The sequence below is a fragment of the Palaemon carinicauda genome, chromosome 35 (genome assembly GCF_036898095.1).
Source record: "Palaemon carinicauda isolate YSFRI2023 chromosome 35, ASM3689809v2, whole genome shotgun sequence".
Classification (NCBI taxonomy): Eukaryota; Metazoa; Arthropoda; class Malacostraca; order Decapoda; family Palaemonidae; genus Palaemon; species Palaemon carinicauda.
In genome coordinates this window covers 29446327-29466775 of record NC_090759.1, presented here as the reverse complement: position 1 = coordinate 29466775, position 20449 = coordinate 29446327, and the positions used below count along the sequence as shown (strand labels likewise).

Genomic DNA, 20449 nt, shown 5'->3' with positions numbered 1-20449 from the left:
TACATTTTATGAGGATTCAGAGCCTCCCTTTATTTTGACGACTGGCTAATCAGGGCGTCATCATTATATCGCTGTCTGGAGAGCCTCTAATGGACATTAGACCTAACCAAGGAGCTAGGTCTCATAGTGAACGTAGAGAAGTCGTAACTTACAGTACCCCATCCCAGACTATTCTTTTTTTGGGAATGGAGATACAGTGTCTGATTTTTCGGCCCTTTTTGTCTCCCGCAAGAATGGAACAAGCTCTGTTAAAAGTCCTTCACTTGCAAGAGAAAAACAGTTGCTCTGTAAGAGTTTGAACTAGCCTCGTGGGAACTCTTTCATCGCTGGAGTAGTTTATCTCTCTGGGGAGACTCAACCTATGCCCTTTCCGATTTCACCTAAAACATTGGAACAAGGAGAAGGGCTTAGTGAGTATCTCTTTCCCAATCTCCAACTCAGTCTAGACATGTCTGACTTGGTGGGACAGCAACATCAGACTTCGAGAAGGTCTTTCTCTTGCGATCAAGAACCCAAACCATGTGTTGTTTTCAGATGCATCGGATTTGGGTTAGGGAGCTCCACTGGACAGTCTGGAAGGCTCGGGTCTTTGATCCACGGATCAGAAGGAACTCCATTTAAGACAGTAACATCTCTCCTTTGGCGAGATTTGTGCAAGGAAATGAATGTCTTGGCGGACGGCCTCAGCAGAAGAGGACAAGTCATCTCCATGGAGTGGACGTTGCATAAGACTGTGTGCGAGAAGCTATGGATGACATGGGGTCAACCCACCATAGATCTTTTTGCGACTCTCTCTGACAAAGAGGCTCTCGACTTACTGCTTTCCAGTTCCAGATCCAGAGGCAGCCCACATAGACGCTTTCCTGCTGGACTGGTCTCACCTGGAAGTTTATGCCTTTCCACCTTTAAAGATCCTAGACAAGGTGCTGCAGAAGTTCACCTCTCACGAAGGGACCAGGTTGACATTGGTTGCTCCACTCTGGCCCGCGAGAGAGTGGTTCACAGAGGTACTTCAATGGCTGGTAGACGTTCCAAGGAGTCTACCTTTAAGGATGGATCTCTTACGGCAGCCCCACGTAAGGAGTCTTCATCAAAGCCTCCCCGCGCTTCGTCTGACTGCCTTCAGACTATCGAAAGACTCTCAAGAGCTCGAGGATTTTCGAAGGAGGCAGCCAGAGCGATTGCGAGAGCTAGGAGAGCATCTACCATCAAGGTCTACCAGTCGAAGTGGGAAGTCTTTAGAGACTGGTGCAAGTCATCATCCATTTCCTCTTCCTCTGTAGCCCAAATTGCAGACTTTCTCCTACATCTGAGAAATGTTCGCTCCCTCTCAGCGCCCACTATTAAGGGCTACAGGAGCATGTTGGCGTCTGTGTTCAGACATAGAGGCTTAAATCTGTCCAATAATAAAGATCTCCAAGATCTCCTTAAGTCCTTCGAGACCTCTAAGGAGCGTCGTATGGCAACTCCTGGATGGAACTTAGACGTGGTCCTAAGGTTCCTAATGTCCGACAGGTTTGAGCCATTACATTCAGCCTCCCTGAAGGATCTCACCCTCAAGACGCTTTTCTTAGTGTGCTTGGCTTCGGCTAAAAGGGTCAGTGAGATCCATGCCTTCAGTAGGAACATCGGCTTTTCTACAGATAAAGCCACATGTTCACTTCAGCTTGGTTTTCTTGGCCAAAAATGAACTGCCTTCTCGTCCTTGGCCTAAGTCATTTGATATACCTTGCCTGTCAGAGATCGTAGGCAACGAGCTTGAAAGAGTGCTGTGTCCAGTTAGAGCTCTGAAGTTTTATTTAGCTCGGACTAAATCCTTACGAGGTGGATCTGAGGCCTTGTGGTGCTCAGTTAAGAAGCCTTCATTGCCTATGTCAAAGAATGCTTTGTCATATTTTATTAGATTTTTAATCCGAGAGGCTCATTCTCACTTGAGTGAAAAAGATCGTTGCTTGCTTAAGGTTAAGACGCACAAAGTAAGAGCTATAGCAACTTCCGTGGCCTTTAAGAAAACAGATCTCTGCGAAGTATTATGGACGCGACCTTTTGGAGAAGCAAGTCGGTATTCGCGTCATTTTACTTAAAAGATGTACAGACTCTTTATGAGGACTGCTACACACTGGGTCCATTCGTTGCAGCGAGTGCAGTAGTGGGTAAGGGTTCTACCACTACATTCCCTTAATTCCAATATCCTTTTAATCTTCTCTTGAAATGTTTTTAATTGGGTTGTACGGAAGGCTAAGAAGCCTTTCGCATCCTTTTTGATTTGGCTGGTGGTCAAATGTCATTTCTTGAGAGCGCCCAGATTAAGGGTTTTGATGAGGTCCTGTTGTATGGGTTGTCGCCCTGGATACTTCAGCTCCTGGGAGTCTTTCAGCATCCTAAGAGGATGGCTGGGCTTCGTGAGGAAAGCGGACTAACAAGGCAGAGTAATCGTTAGAGTCAGCTTCCTTACCAGGTACCTATATTTATTTGGATTTTGTTATGATATAACTGTCAAAAACTCTAAGCATATACGCCGTAAACTGTATTAATACTGGTCTCTACCCACCACCATGGGTGTGAATCAGCTATTATATATTCACCGGCTAAGTTTAATATTTAAAAATGATATTTTGATTATAAAATAAATTTTTGAATATACTTACCCGGTGAATATATAAATTAAAGGCCCCCCCCTTCCTCCCCGATAGAGACCCAGCGGGATGAGAAGAACTGGAGCTGTTTACATGTATATGCGGTATCTGGCCGATAGTCGGCGCTGGTGGGCACACCCGCTACCTTCATGGCGATCGCTCGCGAGTTTTTGGATTCTGTCGAGCCGTCGGAGACGTCAGCTATTATATATTCACCGGGTAAGTATATTCAAAAATTTATTTTATAATCAAAATATCATTTTGAAAATAAATTTTTTTTTGTTTCAACACAGAATACAAACCTTATTGCTCTTAGTTGGGAAAAATATTAATGACTTTAAAAATTTGTCATTTCCCTTAGCAGAAAAAATTCTGCTTTTAGGAGATTTCTTACAAATAGTAAATATTATCACTGTCATCTTGCATGTACTGTATTGTAATGCACTTAATAATAAAAGTAAAAGCCAATAATAAACTTTGGAAGCCTGAAACTATGTAACTATGTTTTATATATTTTTTTATTGGAAATTATGCTTGAATCTTTATGAACATTTTTTAAATAGTACATTGGTATGTTTATCCACAGTTTCTTCAAGATGGGGAAGAAAACCAAACGTCTTAAGATTCTTGGAGGGAAGGTATCTCAGCCAGGTCCCCTGGCTGACCAAATGGAGAAGGATGAAGTTGCTCAGCCTTCTCAGAGGTTCAAATTAAGAGGGCTAGAGAAACCCGAGGATGAGGTGTGTATTTTACATTTCAGTGAATTTTAATCTGTAAATTGGGTGTGGTAAATTAAAATCCTTTTATTGTTTCTAATTAATTTATGTTGGTAAAGATTACTTTTCATTTTGATTTGATTGTTCTAGGTAATGTAGAATTTTACTTGAAGCATCTGCTTGTTTAATTTATTTCTGACTAGCAATACTTCCTGTGTGGTGTACAGTACTGTACAGTTAAATATCTATGTATTATATAAGTACAGTGCTTCATTTAAAACTATTTGTTCCTAAACAAACTTAAACCATTGTTCTTTAATAGGAGTGTGACTTCAGTAAATCTGAATTTGGCTCATAAAACTTAACGTAGGTGGTAATTGCTGACAGATCACAGAGAAGGCCTGCCCACCTGACAGACCACTGAGCTCTCACATTGTTTTCAGCCCCAGGGAGTACAGACTTTCCCGGCACCTTCAACTAGATTTTTTGATCGTTTGTAATTCTTTTAGGTGGTTTTCTACAGATTGGTGTGTGTGAGGGAAGAAATGTTTCGTAGTTTTTCCAAGGTGACTGACAGTTGTTTGTGTAATTTGTCGATATCCACTTTCCTGGTTCCTGTTGGATATTTCTGTTAACTGTTTATTCTCTTGCTTGTGTGGCTGTGTGACAACAGCAACAATGCATTCTTAAGAATATTTATAATCTTCAGACATCAATATGCGTCTTCCCATTCCCAGAAAGATGATATTACAGTACCTCTTGATTGTGCTTTTGGAGTATTGTCATCTGCTGGAATTACCCGTAGGAGCATAACTTCAAGTTCCCCTCCTCCTCTTCTGACTAACCTGTCTCATCACCATTGACAGTTGGGGTTTCCCCCTTTTTGAACGAAGGAGTTGAAAAACCAAGCAATAGGAGTTGTATGTGCGCCACTTCTACTGGTTCCCTCCCCATGGGTGAGACAGTGCTGCATTTGGAGTTTATTGCCTCTTTGGTCAAGATAAAGTAGAAAACAGCTTACCTCTGAGGACGAGAGAGGTCCACGGCCTCACCTTTGTCTCTTCACGTCAGAATAGAATGGCTCCACCATTTTTTTCCCCCTTTGTTAGAAGTCCAAGATTACCAGTTGACAGGAGTTGCGTACTATTACTGTTTTTCTCCTTGTCGGGGAGTGTTGCTCTATGGTTTCCATTTACAAGACAGAGACAAGTAAGATTTTCTGATCTTTATGAGAGAGAGTAGTAATCTGATCCTGAGCACTTGCCTATGTGTGCTCTCAAATTCTGGTGCACAGGCTTGTAAGCGTCATTTCTCTCCAGTTAGCACCTATTCATCCGAGTCTGAACCCTCGTCTGTGTATGCGCACTCCCCCATTCACTTGCGCCCTCTCCAGTAAGCATGCACTCATCTAGTCCTGGAAACTGTTCTACTTGTACATGCCATCTTGTTGGCACGCTCACATATTTCCATACTCACGAGTGCTTCTGCAGTTGTGCCTGCTTTCCAATGCGTTCCCTCACAAACGCTCATGTGAGCATGGTGTTCTACAGGAATACACACTCACCTTTTTACATGCCTAGATTATGCTCATTCTCTTCTAAGAGTACATATTTGTCTTCTAGTAATGTCAGGAATATAAGAGTTCTACATTCGCCAGCGCGTCATTGGCATGCTGGAAGACTTCATTATGCTCAATGCGCAAAAAACATCCGATAGAGTAGGGAACGTGGTTTTAAACCGAATCACCCATTGGTGCCCAATCTCCACAAATCACCGGCTTACTCTCCAATCTCCACAAATCACCGGCTTACTCTCCAATCTCCACAAATCACCGGCTTACTCTCCAACCCCTCTAATTCACTCTATGTCTCTCGTATTCTCCTTTGATTTATCGCCAATTTTTTCTGCTTATCCTTAAGATTCGCTTGTTAATATATGCATGTGTAGCCCCCTTATCTACTACCTCACGACATTTCAGACACTCCTTGGTCTACAGGCTAATACTGATCCTCAGTCTTGATCTTCCCACACTTGGAGATCAATCCATGACTGAGTTTTCTCCGATACCAATATCTTCTAACTTGTTTGCAATTTGTGTGTTGGAACAGGTGACCTCTCAAATCCAATCTCAGCACTTGTACAGGCACTGAAATCCCACGTAGAGCTCACGTGGTTGTCGTCAAAGACCCTCTCCATTCAAGGACAGTTATTTGATCGGTCATTTCATTGCTGATTGACTGGCTGGTATTATAAGAGGGAAGGATTCCTTCAGGAAATATTGATATAATGTCACTGAAGAAGTCCAGGAAGAACCATTGATAGGAGTCGCATACAAGTGACTCCTATAGTTTATGTCCCCATGAAGGAGATACAGTATTGCAGTGAAAACAAGGATCTAATGTAAAACTCAAGACATGGGGGCATATCCTTCTCAGGGCAATAATCTCTTCCCATGGAAGCTACTTTCAGGTTCAGTTTGCAGGGGCTCACTTGACCTTTGGTTGGGTTCAGTCATTACCTTGCCTCAACCCAATACTGTAGTTGACACTCCCAAACTGGCAGAAGGTAAAATGAAGCCATCTTATCAATACGCCTTGAAATACTGATGGACCATAAAGGAAAGAGACATATGTACAGTACTTGAAGGTTTTACAAACATTTCCCTAGGCCTTTGCAGTTAACTCGTTGGACAAAGAAATCGCCGAGAGCATTGTGATTAACATTATTCTCTTTCAAAGGAAGAAGCCAATTACTGTATGATCTGTCATCAAGAAGAGGACTTCTACTTGATAAACCTGAAGGACCCATACATCTACAAAGTCAGAATCTCCCTGTCCTTTAGGCTTTGGTTTTTAGTTCAAGCCATAACTTCAAACTGCTGTTTTCCATGAAGGTTCACAAACTACAGTATTGGATTTTCTCGGCAATTGCCTTGTCATGTCTTCCTTCGGGAGGTACAGTAATACTCCAAGATCGAGGAAATTTACCTCTTTTTGGCCAACTATGAGAATCTTGTTATTGGTAACCCTACCTCATGGCTAAGCAGAAATAGATATCCAAAGTACGCTGATACCATGTTGAACATCAGTTAAACAAATGGAGGGAAGTAATACAGTTGCTTCATGCATCCATGTTCTTCTGGCTAGAGTCACGGTAACGTCTTCTGAATCTTCCCTCATCATTGGAATACAATACATAAGCCCTCTCCATATTGCGGTTCCCCAATTGCTCCCTCAGTACATTGCTGATTTATAAAAATATTGTGGCCGCAACATTATGCTTTATCATTGGTTTCTGGAGCAAATAAGTTTTCTATTTTTTAGGTTTTAATTACTTTTTGTTGAAAATAGTAATATTTGGGCTTCAAAGTAACAAAGTAAATTACGGTATTAAATAAGAAGACTGTAATTCGGTTCGGTAGCGAGAACCCAACGTATACAGTTGTTTAGTTTGTCAGGAAGAATTAAGAACGTAGTGTGCCATAGGTGAGACAGAATTGCTCTCCATGTGGAAAACGAAACTCAGGAACTGTGAGGAGAGTTGCCTAGCTGGCTCGGATGTTTTTGTACAAGACACGCCATTGGCTGGTTGAGGATATATGACCAATAGGTGCATGGTGATCAGTATTCAGGACGCTGTTTGGCTGTCAAACCACAGGAATTACACTCGGGTACCACGATGTTTGATTTGCTTCTATGCATACTGTACATACATGACAGCGCTCTGCATCTTTATCGGTGTTGTGTGGTGTGTTTTTGCATTTTCCACTAAAGTTGTAATTTACTCTCAAGGCCTACGATGCCAGGTAAACATTCTGTATTTTTTAATGTTTCTGACATTGAACCCAAGCATCTGAGGAAGATTCATACTATAGCAGAGAAGATGAAATTCTATGACATGCTGAAGAAAGGTTGAAGCTATGCAGATGTAGACTGTAAATACGCCATCAATGAATCCAACATTTGTTACATCAAGATGGACTAGAAGAATATAAGACAATGGCAAGCTTCTCCATCGTTAATAATCTGATTTAAAGTGTTTTATTTATCTGTATGCAAGGATGTGTACTGTAAAAATAAGTTTTGGTTTCAGAAGTTTTTAAGAATGTATATCAGGTTTATAAGTGTGGGGAAGGTTTATAAAAGTATGAAAAATTACGAAAATTAAAAAAATAAACCATAGATTTCTCTACCTAATTTGTGATTTTTCAGCTATTGCAAGGGGTTGCTGCCTGGAATGTAACATCCGCAATAGCTGAGGGATTATTGTACCCATTAGGCTCCAACACCAGCTATTGCTTCGGGATTCTCTGAAGTATTGATGGAGAGTTGCAATTGAACTGCACATCCGAAGAATTTATGGTCACACACATTCAGGGAGGGATCTGATGCCTACGTGATTGCACCTGCTTTTCAAACTTCAAAATAACATTGATGAATGGCGGTGCCTTAATTCATGACTAATGTATGTCTACAAGGGGCTCTTTTCATGCACTCTTGGGAAATTGTCAACATGGTACTGTATAGATGTTTGCAAAAGTTCAATTCAGGTAGGAAAGTAATTCGAACAAGTATTCTCGGTTGACAAGGACTGTGTAAAGCCCAATCGTGATACCTACATCATTGTGGGAAAGTCTTCTCACTCTAGGTCTTCACCATTCATCAACCGACTTGCCTTTCAACTTAGCAAGAAACTTTCAGTATTCCCCAGTCCCAATTAGTCGGAAGTATGTGAGTTTGAGACTTGCTCTTTCCGCCTTTTTTGCCATTTCACTGATTACTCAGCAGTCTGTGGATTACACAGAGGCTCAGTAGGACCCTGATCTCTCTCAAGCGGCCAAACATTGATGGTAGCTGGACTAGCTTTTTTCTTTCTACCTCCTTTAGGGAAGTTCCTGAGTCATTCAATAGGGCTCAGCTCCTGATATGTTTTCAACTAGGACTAAGGTCTGGACTCTTAGCAAGAATTTCTAGACTTATGATGAGTGTCTAGGTAGCTCAAGGCAAAAGTAAAAGACCTCTTGACTGATCCGGCTTGAACCTGAGTGACAGACAGTAGATAGCGCTCTAATAGCCTAGCTCCAACGAAGGAAGTAGGAAACCGCATATCATGTCCAGTTTCACAAAACATTCAGTAGGGTAAATCATCTCTCTCACCCTGTTTCAAGAGTTCTTGGTCAGGACTTAAAATCCAGCCTTTCACGACTTAAATTCCTTCTTCATCTCATCTTTACAAGAAGTGTCTAGCTGGAACCAGGATGACTTACCTTCCTGTCGTGGGAGGTCACTACCAATCTTCTCACAGCAATGGAAGGAACAAGAGAAAAGATCCTAGAATACTTACTTTGAACTTCGTGGGACATCTAGACGTGGTGCTCCTCTAGCTGGCGATAAGATGAAGGTAGCATCGCACACTCGAGAGCACAAAGTCAGACATATCGGATCGATTCCAGGTCTCAGGAAGAACCTTTAAGGGTCACAATATGTGAAGATGAGATTCTGGTAACGACAGATCTGTTTCTGCCCATTACCTATGGTCCAGCACTTTGCTGCAGTAGAGGGGCTTGAGTGTCTCAATGATGGGCTGGGCAATTGCGGTGGAGTAGTTTATCCACCCTGGCAGGCTCAACCATACCGCTAAGGCCAGTTCTGAGAGACCAGACCGAGACTGGACCCCTATAGGCCTTCTCCTTTATTTAAGATAGGCAAAGGCTAGGAGAAGGAAAACTCCAAAATCAAACCAAACAAGACCCCAACGGCGGAGCTTCCCAGCACTGGCGGAAGAGGGCAATGCCTGTCGGGCAGGCAACAAGGCGGCCTGATGCAACCAACATCGGAGAAGCCGCCTGTCTCATATGTCTTGAGCCGCGGTTAAAACGGTGTGGGCCAAGTGTGTGTGCGTGGCCGTTGCAAAGCCACGACCACCCAAAACAATATACCCAGCTACTGGCATTCTGTCGTTTCCTCCACCCTTCTCCATCTCTTTCTCACCATCATCATCATCATCACCACCACCACCACCACCAAGAAGTCCTGAGGCGACAGCACCGTGGGTGAAGGGGGTAGGCCTGGATAGCTGGAAGCCCTTAGCCCACGACTGCACTCAGGCGGCGAGTCTAAGATTCAGTCGCTCTCTGGTGACGGTGCCGTGACACCAGAGTTCGGCAGCTGGACCCGTGACTGGGCTGGCCTATTGAGGACACCGCAGCTCACCCCACATGGGGAGGCCCCTAGAAAAGGTGGGGTAAACATCGGACACGGCAAACCCGTCTGGTCAGCTCACCGCGGCTGGCGGACATCCCACTAATGCGGTCGAAACAACAAGAAAAAAATATTAACCTTAGGTGCGTGGAACATCCGCACCCTCCAAGACGTGACGAACACCAACCGCCCGGAACGACGAACAGCCCTCGTCTGCAAGGAGCTAGCCCGCTTCAATGTTGATGTGGTGGCTCTTAGCGAGACCAGACTACCCGAAGAGGGCAACATCAGGGAAACTGGAACAGGCTACACCATCTTCTGGAAAGGCAAGGCCCTAGAGGAGCCTCGCATCCACGGTGTCGGCTTCGCCATCCGTTCCCAGCTAGTGCAGCAGCACAACCTTGCTCCCAAGGCCATCAGTGAGCGCCTGATGACTGTCCGCATCCCCATCACGCGGGACAGACATCTCACCCTGATCTCTGTCTACGCCCCGACTATGACCTCAACCGATGATGACAAAGCTGCCTTCTACACCCAGCTCGACCGCACCATCCAGGCAGTGCCCGCCAATGACAAGCTCGTTGTGCCTGGCAACTTTAATGCCCGAGTAGGCAAAGACCATCGCCTGTGGGAGGGAATCATCGGCCGCCATGGCATTGGAAATTGCAACGCCAATGGCCAACTCCTACTGGGTCTGTGTGCAGAACACCAACTAGTGGTAACCAACACCATCTTCCAGTTTCCAAAACGACAAAAGACCACATGGAGACACCCACGGTCTAAACACTGGCACACCCTGGACTTCGTCCTGACCAGAGCCAGAGACCGAGGAGACGTCCGCATCACCCGATCCATGCCCGGAGCGGACGACTGCTAGACGGACCACAGACTTCTCATCTCCCGACTCTCCGTGACGACCCTACGACCACCCAGAAGGGCACCTGACAGCGTACCACACCAACGCTTTGATTGTAGTAAGCTCCGCAACCCACAGGGGGCACAGAACTACAAGGAGGCCTGCGAACAACACCTTGCAGACCCCGTGGGTCAGGCCACTGTTGAGCACCACTGGACCACCCTCAGAAACGCCATGGCCCGTGCCGCGGAGGAAACACTAGGCTACACCACCAAGAAACGGCAGGATTGGTTTGATGAGAATGATGCTACCATCTCTCTTCTCATTGAAACCAAACGACAAGCACGCCTGACTTTGGAAAACCAACCAACAGCAGCTAACAAATGTGCTCACAAGGTGGCTGAAGCTGGTTGCCAAAGAGGGATCCGTGAAGCCCAGAACACCTGGTGGCAAAGAAAAGCTGCAGAAATACAGTGTTTCGCTGACCAACGTGACCTGCGCAGCTTCTATGCAGCAACAAAGGAAATATTCGGTCCCACACGGTCATCAGTGGGCAGCCTGAAGGACGTGGATGGGGCCACGACCATCACCGACAACGAGGGCATCCTGGCCAGGTGGAGGTCTCACTTTGAGAACCTCCTCAATGACCAAGCAGACACCCCAGACGATCTCCTGCGAATGACCCCGCAGCATCCCGTCCGTCACTGGATGGCACTACCACCCTCCATCCATGACTTCAATAAGGCCCTGCAGCGCATGAAGCTCGGCAAAGCCCCAGGGCCAGACAACATCCCGTTGGAGCTCCTCACTCACGGTGGCCCCGGTTTGAGGAACCGTTTGATGTTCCTTATACTGAAAATATGGGAGACCAAGACCCTCCCCAGTGACTTCCGCGATGCAAACATCGTTACCATCTTCAAGAAGGGAGACAGGGAGAACTGTAACAACTACCGGGGAATATCACTACTAAGCATCGCGAGTAAGATTTTCGCCCGGATTCTCCTTGACCGCCTCCTTATTCTCGCAGAAGACGTCCTGTCAGAGTCCCAGTGTGGCTTTCGACCTTCCCGCGGGACCATAGACATGATCTTCTGTGCGCGACAACTACAAGAGAAGAGCCTCGAACAACAACAGCCCATAATGTTCATCTTCTGGGATTTGAAAAAGGCCTTCGACAAAGTACCTCGACCTGCCATGTGGGCTGTCCTCAAAAGATATGGCTGCCCACCCGATTTTGTCAAGCTGGTGCGTGCCCTCCATGACGGAATGGTTGGGAGAGTCTGCCACCAGAACTCTCTTTCAGACCCATTCCCCATCAACGGCGGCCTGAAGCAGGGCTGTGTTCTGGCCCCAACGTGTTTCTCGCTATACACCGCAGCAATGCTCAACGAGATTCCCCCAGACACACCCTCAGTCGACCTACGTTTCCGCATGGATGGAGGCGCCTTCAACCTCGCCAGACTCCGCGCCAGAACCAAGACCACCTTGTGTGCAGTGCGAGAACTGCAGTATGCTGACGACAATGCCACCCCAGGTCAGACGGCAGAGGACCTGCAGTCGTTAGCTGATGCATACAACTCTGCCTACGAACATTTTGGGATGCAAGTCAACACAGATAAAACCAAGACCCTTGTCCAACATCCACCAGGACTGATGCTCCCAAACTTCAATATCACAATGAATGACCATCCGTTAGAACAGGTGGACCAGTACTCCTACCTAGGGAGCATCCTAACATCAGCTCCCACAAGCAAAATGGACGTGGAGAACAGGATCAGGGCAGCCCACTCTGCCTTTGGCCGACTCAACTGCCGCGTATTCAACAACCACGCACTGACAATGACCACCAAAATAATGGTGTTCAGGGCAGTAGTCCTCTCCACGCTCCTGTATGCATGTGAAACATGGACGCTATATAGAAACGATATTAAAAACCTAGAACGCTTCCAACAAATGAAACAGGCAGATCTTGAAAATCCCCTGGGAGAGCCACACCACCAACATTGAAGTCTTAGAACGTGCTTCGCTGACCAGCGTGGAGGCCACCATCATCCACCACCGCCTCCGCTGGATAGGACACGTGCATAGGATGGTTCCATCTAGGCTCCCAAAGAAAATATTCTACGGAGAACTGACCCAGGGCACCAGACCACGAGGAGCCCCAAAAATGCGCTATAAAGATCAACTAAAGCGCACCCTGGCTCTAACTGACATCGATCCTTCCTCATGGGAAGAAACAGCCAGGGACAGGAAAACCTGGAGAAGTACATTACACCATGGCACCGTGGACTTTGAGGAGAGGAGGAGACAAAATGAGGAGGCTAGGAGGAGAAGAAGGAGAGAGCGATTAGAACAGCCCCGCCCACCACCTACCCTCCCTTGTGAACACTGTCTGCGACTCTTCCACCACAGACTAGGACTTAACAGCCACATCAGGCATAAGCACCCACCCCATAGATAGGAGGCTGATGGCTAACGACAGAACCCAATACTCGGACACGAGTGGGCGCCGACGACGACGATGGAAGTACCCACAGGTCTTTGGAGAAACTACCATTAAAGAGTTATGGGTCTTTTGACTGGCCAGACAGTACTACATTGGATCCTTTTCTCTGGTTACGTCTTATTTTCCCTTTGCATATACATGCACCGAATAGTCTGGCATATCCTTTGCATATTCTCCTCTGTTCTCATACACCTGACAACAATGAGATTACCAAACAATTCTTCTTTGCTCAAGGGGTTAACTACTATGCTAATTGCTCAGTGGCTACCTTCCTTTTGGTAAGGGTAGGAGAGACTTTAGCTATGGTAAGCATCTCTTCTAAAGGGATGAGCCAAAATCAAACCATTGTTCTCTGGTCTTGAATAGTGCCATAGCCTCTGTAGCATGATCTTCCACTGTCTTGCGGTAGAATTATATTTGAAAGATTTATTTTAATGTTACTCTTCTTGAAATATTTTATTTTTATTAATTCTTTTAGTTTATTTATTTCCTCATTTCCTTTCCTCACTGAGCTATTTTCTCTGATGGAGTCCTTGGGGTTATAGCATGCTGCTTTTCCAACTAGGGTTGTAGCTTAGAAAGTAATAATAGTGATTTGGATTTCATAATCTGGTGGTAGTTGCTCTGTAGATTGTGTAGCAAACCTAGCTCTTTCACAGGACAAGAAACATCTCGTCTAAGGTAGCGGTCTCGATGTAAGTTTAGGTTGAGTAGTAGATCAACTGACCCTTTTACCTCTTCTTTCTTCCCCTTCCTTAGGTTGCAGTAGTCACTCCTTTATCCGCTGGGTCGGATGCTAGATGTAGAGTAGCTACCTGATTAAACATCTCATCTTACAAGTAAGTTTTGTTTAGGAGTACAGTATCTCCTTTATCCTCCTAGATGAGGGGGAGGATGGCCAAATGTAAGCGACTCATTTAACATTTCATAGTGACAATACATTATAGCAATGTATCCTCCACATGGATAGAGGTTTTCCTGGAACATCTACCAATTCCTGGGAGTGTCCGAGCCTAACATCTGCCGCATCTAAATGACCAGGTCTTTGGGAGGTTGATAGGTGTCATCACTGTTGCTTCTATATAGGATCAAAGTGCTTGAACATTTCCCAGGATAGTAAAATAGCTATTTTGGATATAAGAACTTCCTTCCTTATAATTAAAGGACAAGTGTGGTAATTAAAGGAAAAGTGTTTGTATTCGTGTGGGAAGAAATCACAAATTTTAAACTTAAATTTGCAGTTTTCCTAACAACTGTATACAAATCTGAGTCCTTCAAGTTCACAAACTGCCTGAACCACCCTGCAAGACCTAGGCTAAAGGTCAAAGTGAGATTTTAGTAGCCTGTCAGATGGATGGGGCTTCCCCACCACATGTCGGTAACTACCTCTACCTGATGAAAATTTTAAGATCTGAGGGTGGGTTCTGGACGAACCGTACAGTTTTTTAAAAAAATTCATAACTTTTTTTTTTTTAGTGAATTAACCTAAATTTGAAGTGATCACTATAAAGTACAATCATTACGCCATATTCTCTCTGAAGCACAGTTTTTTTCATCACAATATTAGTTGGTGAAATGAAGCTTCAAAAAATATCTCAAAGTGTACGGATCGTCCAGACCTGTGGATGATCTGTACGGGTATATAAGGCCTCAAACAAAACATTTGTGAGAAATAAAAAATTTAATACATTCGTAATTTGCCACCAGTTTCCATTAAAACAGACCCTAATGTTGATTTTAAATGATATGCAACATAGATAGATAACTATGGTGAAATAAAGAACGCGACTTAATTTTCATCTTGCTTTATTACACAAAAAGTTGAGAAAAAATATGGTGTTACATTATCTGCTTTGCCTGATAAAGCTTACAAGGCTTAAAACAAACAAAAATAAGTAGTTTTTAAAGTTTCCAGGATGACAGAGCTAATTTTGGCTATTATGTAATAAATGAAACTCACTTTTTTTTTTTTTTTTTTTTTTTTTTTTTTTTTTTTTTTTAATGCACTGATACAATAGAAATACATAATGTAGGACCAGCCTACCATACAAAATCATGCTTGAAGCCTGCCTACTTGATGTTATATGAAAAGAAGAGTTCAACACACAAATAGCATAAATATTTTTGTTTACATGTGGAGATTCCGTTCACTTGAAAACCAAGCTGTACGAAACATCCACACACAGTCATTAAAATGTAAACAAACTTTACCGACACAGGTGGTGTACTAAATCACTAAAACTGCGTTACATGATCACATATTGTCATATTTAAGTGTACAATACTTAACCTTCACACTCCTAGCATATTCATAAGCACCACAAACCATAACTTAAGAGACAAAATATTACATCAGGAATGAGAAAAACCAAAAAACTCTCTTCATTCATGCCCTGTTGGTTCCCGTTCTCTAATGGAGGGACAGAGCTGTGTAACTCTGTTTTCTCTTTCACTCTTTAGACGCTAACTTGCTTAAGATAATATATGTGGTCTTGAGAGCTTTTGTACGGTAAATCCATATGTACGGTTCGTCCAGAACTTACCCTATCCAGCTTTGGTGAAAGCGTACTCCTATTAAAGGACTTGGGTTTGTATATTATAAAAAATACAACTTACTTGAAAAATAATTTTCCATTTGGAACAAACTCTGATTACCGTACTTTCCATTTCAGTATGTTGAAGGAAAATTGGGACGCAGCATCCTTAAGCAGTCGAAGGCCCAATTACAGGAAATGGAGACAGAAGAGATGTTTGAGGATGGGGACTTTCCTCCATTAGGTACACGAAGGCCAAAACAACCAAGGTACAGTTCTAGCTTGAAATAGGTCTTTTAGTTTATGTTGTTTCCCTGTGTAAGAGATGTAATAGAATCTGTAATAGTAGTATTGATTAGGCTAATTCATATAATTTCTTTAATTTTTTTTTTTCTGGAGACGACTGTCGTGCTATTTTTCATCAGGATACTGTTCTGCTGTATTTCTAAAGATATGTAATGTTAATAGATTTTGTGAACTCCAAGAGGCTGCTCCCAATATTTCCATTTACTCCTCCTTGACTACAATTATTCCTCCTGTAGGAGATAATTCAGTGCATATTCGAATGACTGTTAAAATGTAAAACATTGCCAGTTAAATATAGGTGGGTGATGTGCCTCATCCACCTATATGATGCAGTTTAATCATTTAAGTTGCGATTGTAGATGAACTTACTGGTATTACTGCTGTTCTCCGACTTGTTGAATGCAGTTGATTAACTCAAGAGGGCAATATATTTGTTTGTTTTTGTGTCCACTTGTAGGTGTGTGTGTGGAAAGAAAATGTTACATGAAAGTGTTAGGGTAAAGGCAAGCAGTTTGGAAGATGTATGTCTAGGTTTGTAGTTTTTCGTAGGTGACTTTCTTTTTCCAAATTTCCACCTGTTCAGATTGTAGGTCGTAGTCTCCTTTGCAATGAGACATGTTTGCAAGGAAAGCGGGTTGTGATCATTGATTTGTCTCTGAGGCAGGGAGTCTCTCTGGTCATGAACTTTCTTTTCTACTTTCACTGACAGAAACTCCTCACACACTTCTATGAAAGGCCATGGCTCAGCCTTGAGTCAGATCTTCAGACTAAAGGGTATGGACCTCTACTTCGTAATAGTTGTCCAGGAACTCGGGACCCCTGGAGTGGGACATTATTCTAGTCCTCAAATTTGTAGCTCCAGCTGCATTAGAGCCTCTGTGAGGGTCATTAGAGAATGATCTTTTCATGAAGACTTTTCTATCTGCTAGCTTCAGCATCAGGGAAGAGAGTAGGCAAGCTTCACCGACTTTTTCCCTTATGTTAGCCACTCTGATGATGAACCTAAAGACAAAGAACTTAACTTAACCCTCTCTCTCAGACTTTGTTGACTTGGATCTATATGAGACAGTTTTGTGTTCTGTTATATGCCTAGTTGTCAGGTTTATTTCTCTTCTTTCATCGAGGAACTTCCCCTGTATCTGGGGTCAAGATACTGCTCAGTCCCCGATCCAAGTGTTGAACTTGAAATCAGATGGGGACCCTTATTATTATTATTACTAGCCAAGCTACAACTCTAGTTGGAAAAGCAAGATGCCCTAAGCCCAAGGGCTCCAGTAGGGAAAAATAGCCATTGAGGAAAGGAAGTAAGGAAATAAATAAGTGATGAGAACAAATTAACAGTGAATCATTCTAAAAACAGTAATAACGTTAAACACAGATATGCCATACATAAACTATAAAAACTCCTGTCAGCCTGGTCAACATAAAAACATTTGCTCCAACTTTGAACTTTTAAAGTTCTACTGATTCAACCACCCGATTAGGAAGATCATTCTAATACTTGGTAACAGCTGGAATAAAACTTCTAGAGTACTGCGTAGTATTGAGCCTCATGATGGAGAAGGCCTGGCTATTAGAATTAACTGCCTGCCTAGTATTACGAACAGGATAGAATTGTCCAGGGAGATCTGAATGTAAAGGATGGTCAGAGTTATGAAAAATCTTATGCAACATGCATAATGAACTAATTGAATGACGATGACAAAGCTTAATATCTAGATCAGGAATAAGAAATTTAATAGACTGTAATTTTCTGTCCAACAAATTAAGATGAGAATCAGCAGTTGAAGACCAGACAGGAGAACAATACTCAAAACAAGGTAGAATGAAAGAATTAAAACACTTCTTCAGAATAGATTGATCACCTTCAAGATAATCGACCACGCTCCTGAGGAGCCGAGATAGTCAGTCTTTACCTCCTAAGAGTTAAATTCGCTTTGAGTGTAAGGGTCTTAATTAGACAAATTTTTCAGGTTAGCCCTGGTGAAGCAAGTAGGGAAATGGCACAGTATGTATTTTCCTGTCACTAGCTATTCCGAAGGATAGAAGATCTCCATCTCCTTGATTCCGTAGATTTTGGCAAGGTCTAGAATCCTAGCACCCTGACTTCAATCCTTCTTCTCCTCTTGTTCTTGGAAGATGTCACCATGAATCTTCCTTCAGTATGGAAGGAATGAGAGATCCTGGTATGCTATTTTCACTTTATGTGAAGAATCAGGCACGCACTCCCACGAGGGGACCACCCCGGTTGCAATTACGTTAAGCCTGAATATTGGATCTGCCCTAGTCTTCAGGAAGAACCTGTCAGTGGTGCAAGTGATAAATGCAGGCAACTTTTACAGCCCACTATCCTGGGAGAGAGTATACCCACAAGTTTTGGGAATGTTTTCACTGTGACCTGTGGTAGCTGTTCAGTAGGTGGTGGAGGTTACGTAGCTCCCTACGGGACAAGAAGCATTTCGTCTTAAGTTAACTCGCAACGTTAATCTAGTATTGGAGGTAGATTGTCTGGCTTTTCAACTCTTCCTTCCCCTCTCTTGGGTTGTAGTGGTCATTCTGTTATTAGCTGGACCAGACTTTGATGCATATAACTTCCATATCAAGCTGCTGTAATAAACAAGATAGTTAATACTGTATAAGTATCTCCCCCATCCTCCTTAGAAGGGGGATATATTATGACATCATAGGATACAATGTATTCCTTGATTGTCTGTCAGAAGACAAAAACCTACAGCAACAACTTCGAGTGTTGGGGGAGGTGGTAGGAAGCAATACTGCCACACCTCTATCAGGTTCAAGGATATTGACATCCCGCTATTTTAGACCAGCCAATATGATTATAGGGGCTAACTCTCTTCTAAGGAAGAGTCATATCAAAGGATGATTGTTTGTATTATCGTAGGAATGAATCACAAATTTTAGAATAATTTGTATTTTTCAAAACTACAAACCTAAATCTTTTTAAGTTTCACTTCCCACATCAACTGCCTTACAAGCCCCAGGGGAAGATCATAGTAGCTACTCAGTGTACTGGCGGGGGGAGTGGGGTTTCCCCGCCACCTGCCAGTAACAAACGACACTTGGTTATAAATAATAACAGCAGAAGTTCCAACCAAGTTAAAAGCATACTCATATTAATGGACCCAGGTTTGTGTAGTTGGGCAAAATACAGATTATTTTTAAAAGTTATGATTTTCTTGCTATGTAGAAGTAGGGTATTTTTATTTTTTTAAAAAGTATCTTATAGTATTAAGTGTACGTTGACAGTAATAAGTGTAGCATATGTTTTGTCTCGATGGGTTGTGGTAATCTTGACTCTAGTGCATTTGTTGTTCCTATTTCAGGCCAAATCCTATCTCTTTGAACCCTAACAAATGTAGTGATGAGGAAGATAGTAGCGATGAGGAAGATATCGATGAAACAGAGATGCCAACTCCTATAAGCTGTGATAAAGCAGTTAAAGAGTTAGAGGATGAACTAGTGAGTATTTTACACATTTGGAACTACTATGATGTGAAAATTAATTTTTTTTTTCTTTTTTATAAAGCAGTTAAAGAGTTAGAGGATGAACTAGTGAGTATTTTACACATTTGGAACTACTATGATGTGAAAATTAATTTTTTTTTTTTTTTTTTTTTTTATAAAGAATATGTACTTTGCTTTATGATGTTTGGGATCTTCTAACAACAGCGTGGATCTTAGGAGAATGTCATAGGGAAACTCAGGATTGTCACTGATATGTATTTAGTATTTCTATTTTATTTATGTATAAAGGGAAAATGTTACTTGGAGGCCATGGGTGACAAAGCACCTCATGGAAAAATCAGTAAAAGATAATACCAGATTAAAGAAGAAAGGAATTCCTCTTAACATTTTCGTCAAAATTAATTATTAGATGTTTTCTATCTTATTGGCATGTAGAAATTAAAAAAAGCTTTAGAGAACATCAGCTGGAAGTACTTCACATGCAAAAAATTTTTTTAACCTAAGACTTATTTCGGGGTTTTGAAGTATCAAAAGTACTGTAAGATCTTTCGCTCTCATTGGTCACAGAATAAATGGTCTTAGGAGTACTTGTCTTATATTAACCAGTAGACCATTAGAAATACTGCATTGGCTGATTTATCACAGAAATTTTTTCAAGTAGTTTTTTAAACATGCTTATATTGATATATTGGCAACAGGCATTATTACACTGCAAAGCCATGATCTTCATAATTGTTTCTTGTGCAGTGAGAAGCAGTACTCCTAAAATTTTCATATGTAATTACTGTCTAGGTTGCAAGGGAGATGCTGTCGTTATGAGAGACAATGGTCTGAACTCGCCATTGGAGGTGCTGACCAGTAAGATATCCATAGGCGGGAGCATGCACAGTGGATATTTTGTGTCAACTGCCACACAAATCTGTCTTGATTGAATCCTCAATTAAAATGTCATTTTATTTTTCAACCAGTGCAGAACACTCAGAAGTTATGTTCATTGGAACATCATCTAGACTATTTTTAAGGGTAACAAAGTGGGAGTGTTCAAGAAAACTGTTCCTAAGCTCCAATATTTTCTAATGTTTTTGATCTTTTATATCAAAATGTCTAAATAGGTGTGCTGAAGATAATCATCTGTTCCCTAAATTGCAGCTTGGCTTTTGCAAAGGCCTTGGAGCATGTTTTCAAGAAAAAAATTGGCTTTGATGGGTC

General features: G+C 42.6%; 1 protein-coding gene across 1 annotated transcript in view; it reads left to right on the top strand.

The window, feature by feature from the left end:
- Positions 1-20449, top strand: part of bys (Bystin) — a 77099-nt gene that overhangs the window by 7012 nt on the left and 49638 nt on the right. The window contains exons 2-4 of the mRNA XM_068358868.1: positions 3223-3376; positions 15587-15717; positions 19099-19234. Of these exons, the coding sequence (XP_068214969.1) occupies positions 3233-3376; positions 15587-15717; positions 19099-19234 (411 nt within the window). The 5' untranslated portion in view covers positions 3223-3232. The remainder of the gene's footprint in view (positions 1-3222; positions 3377-15586; positions 15718-19098; positions 19235-20449) is intronic.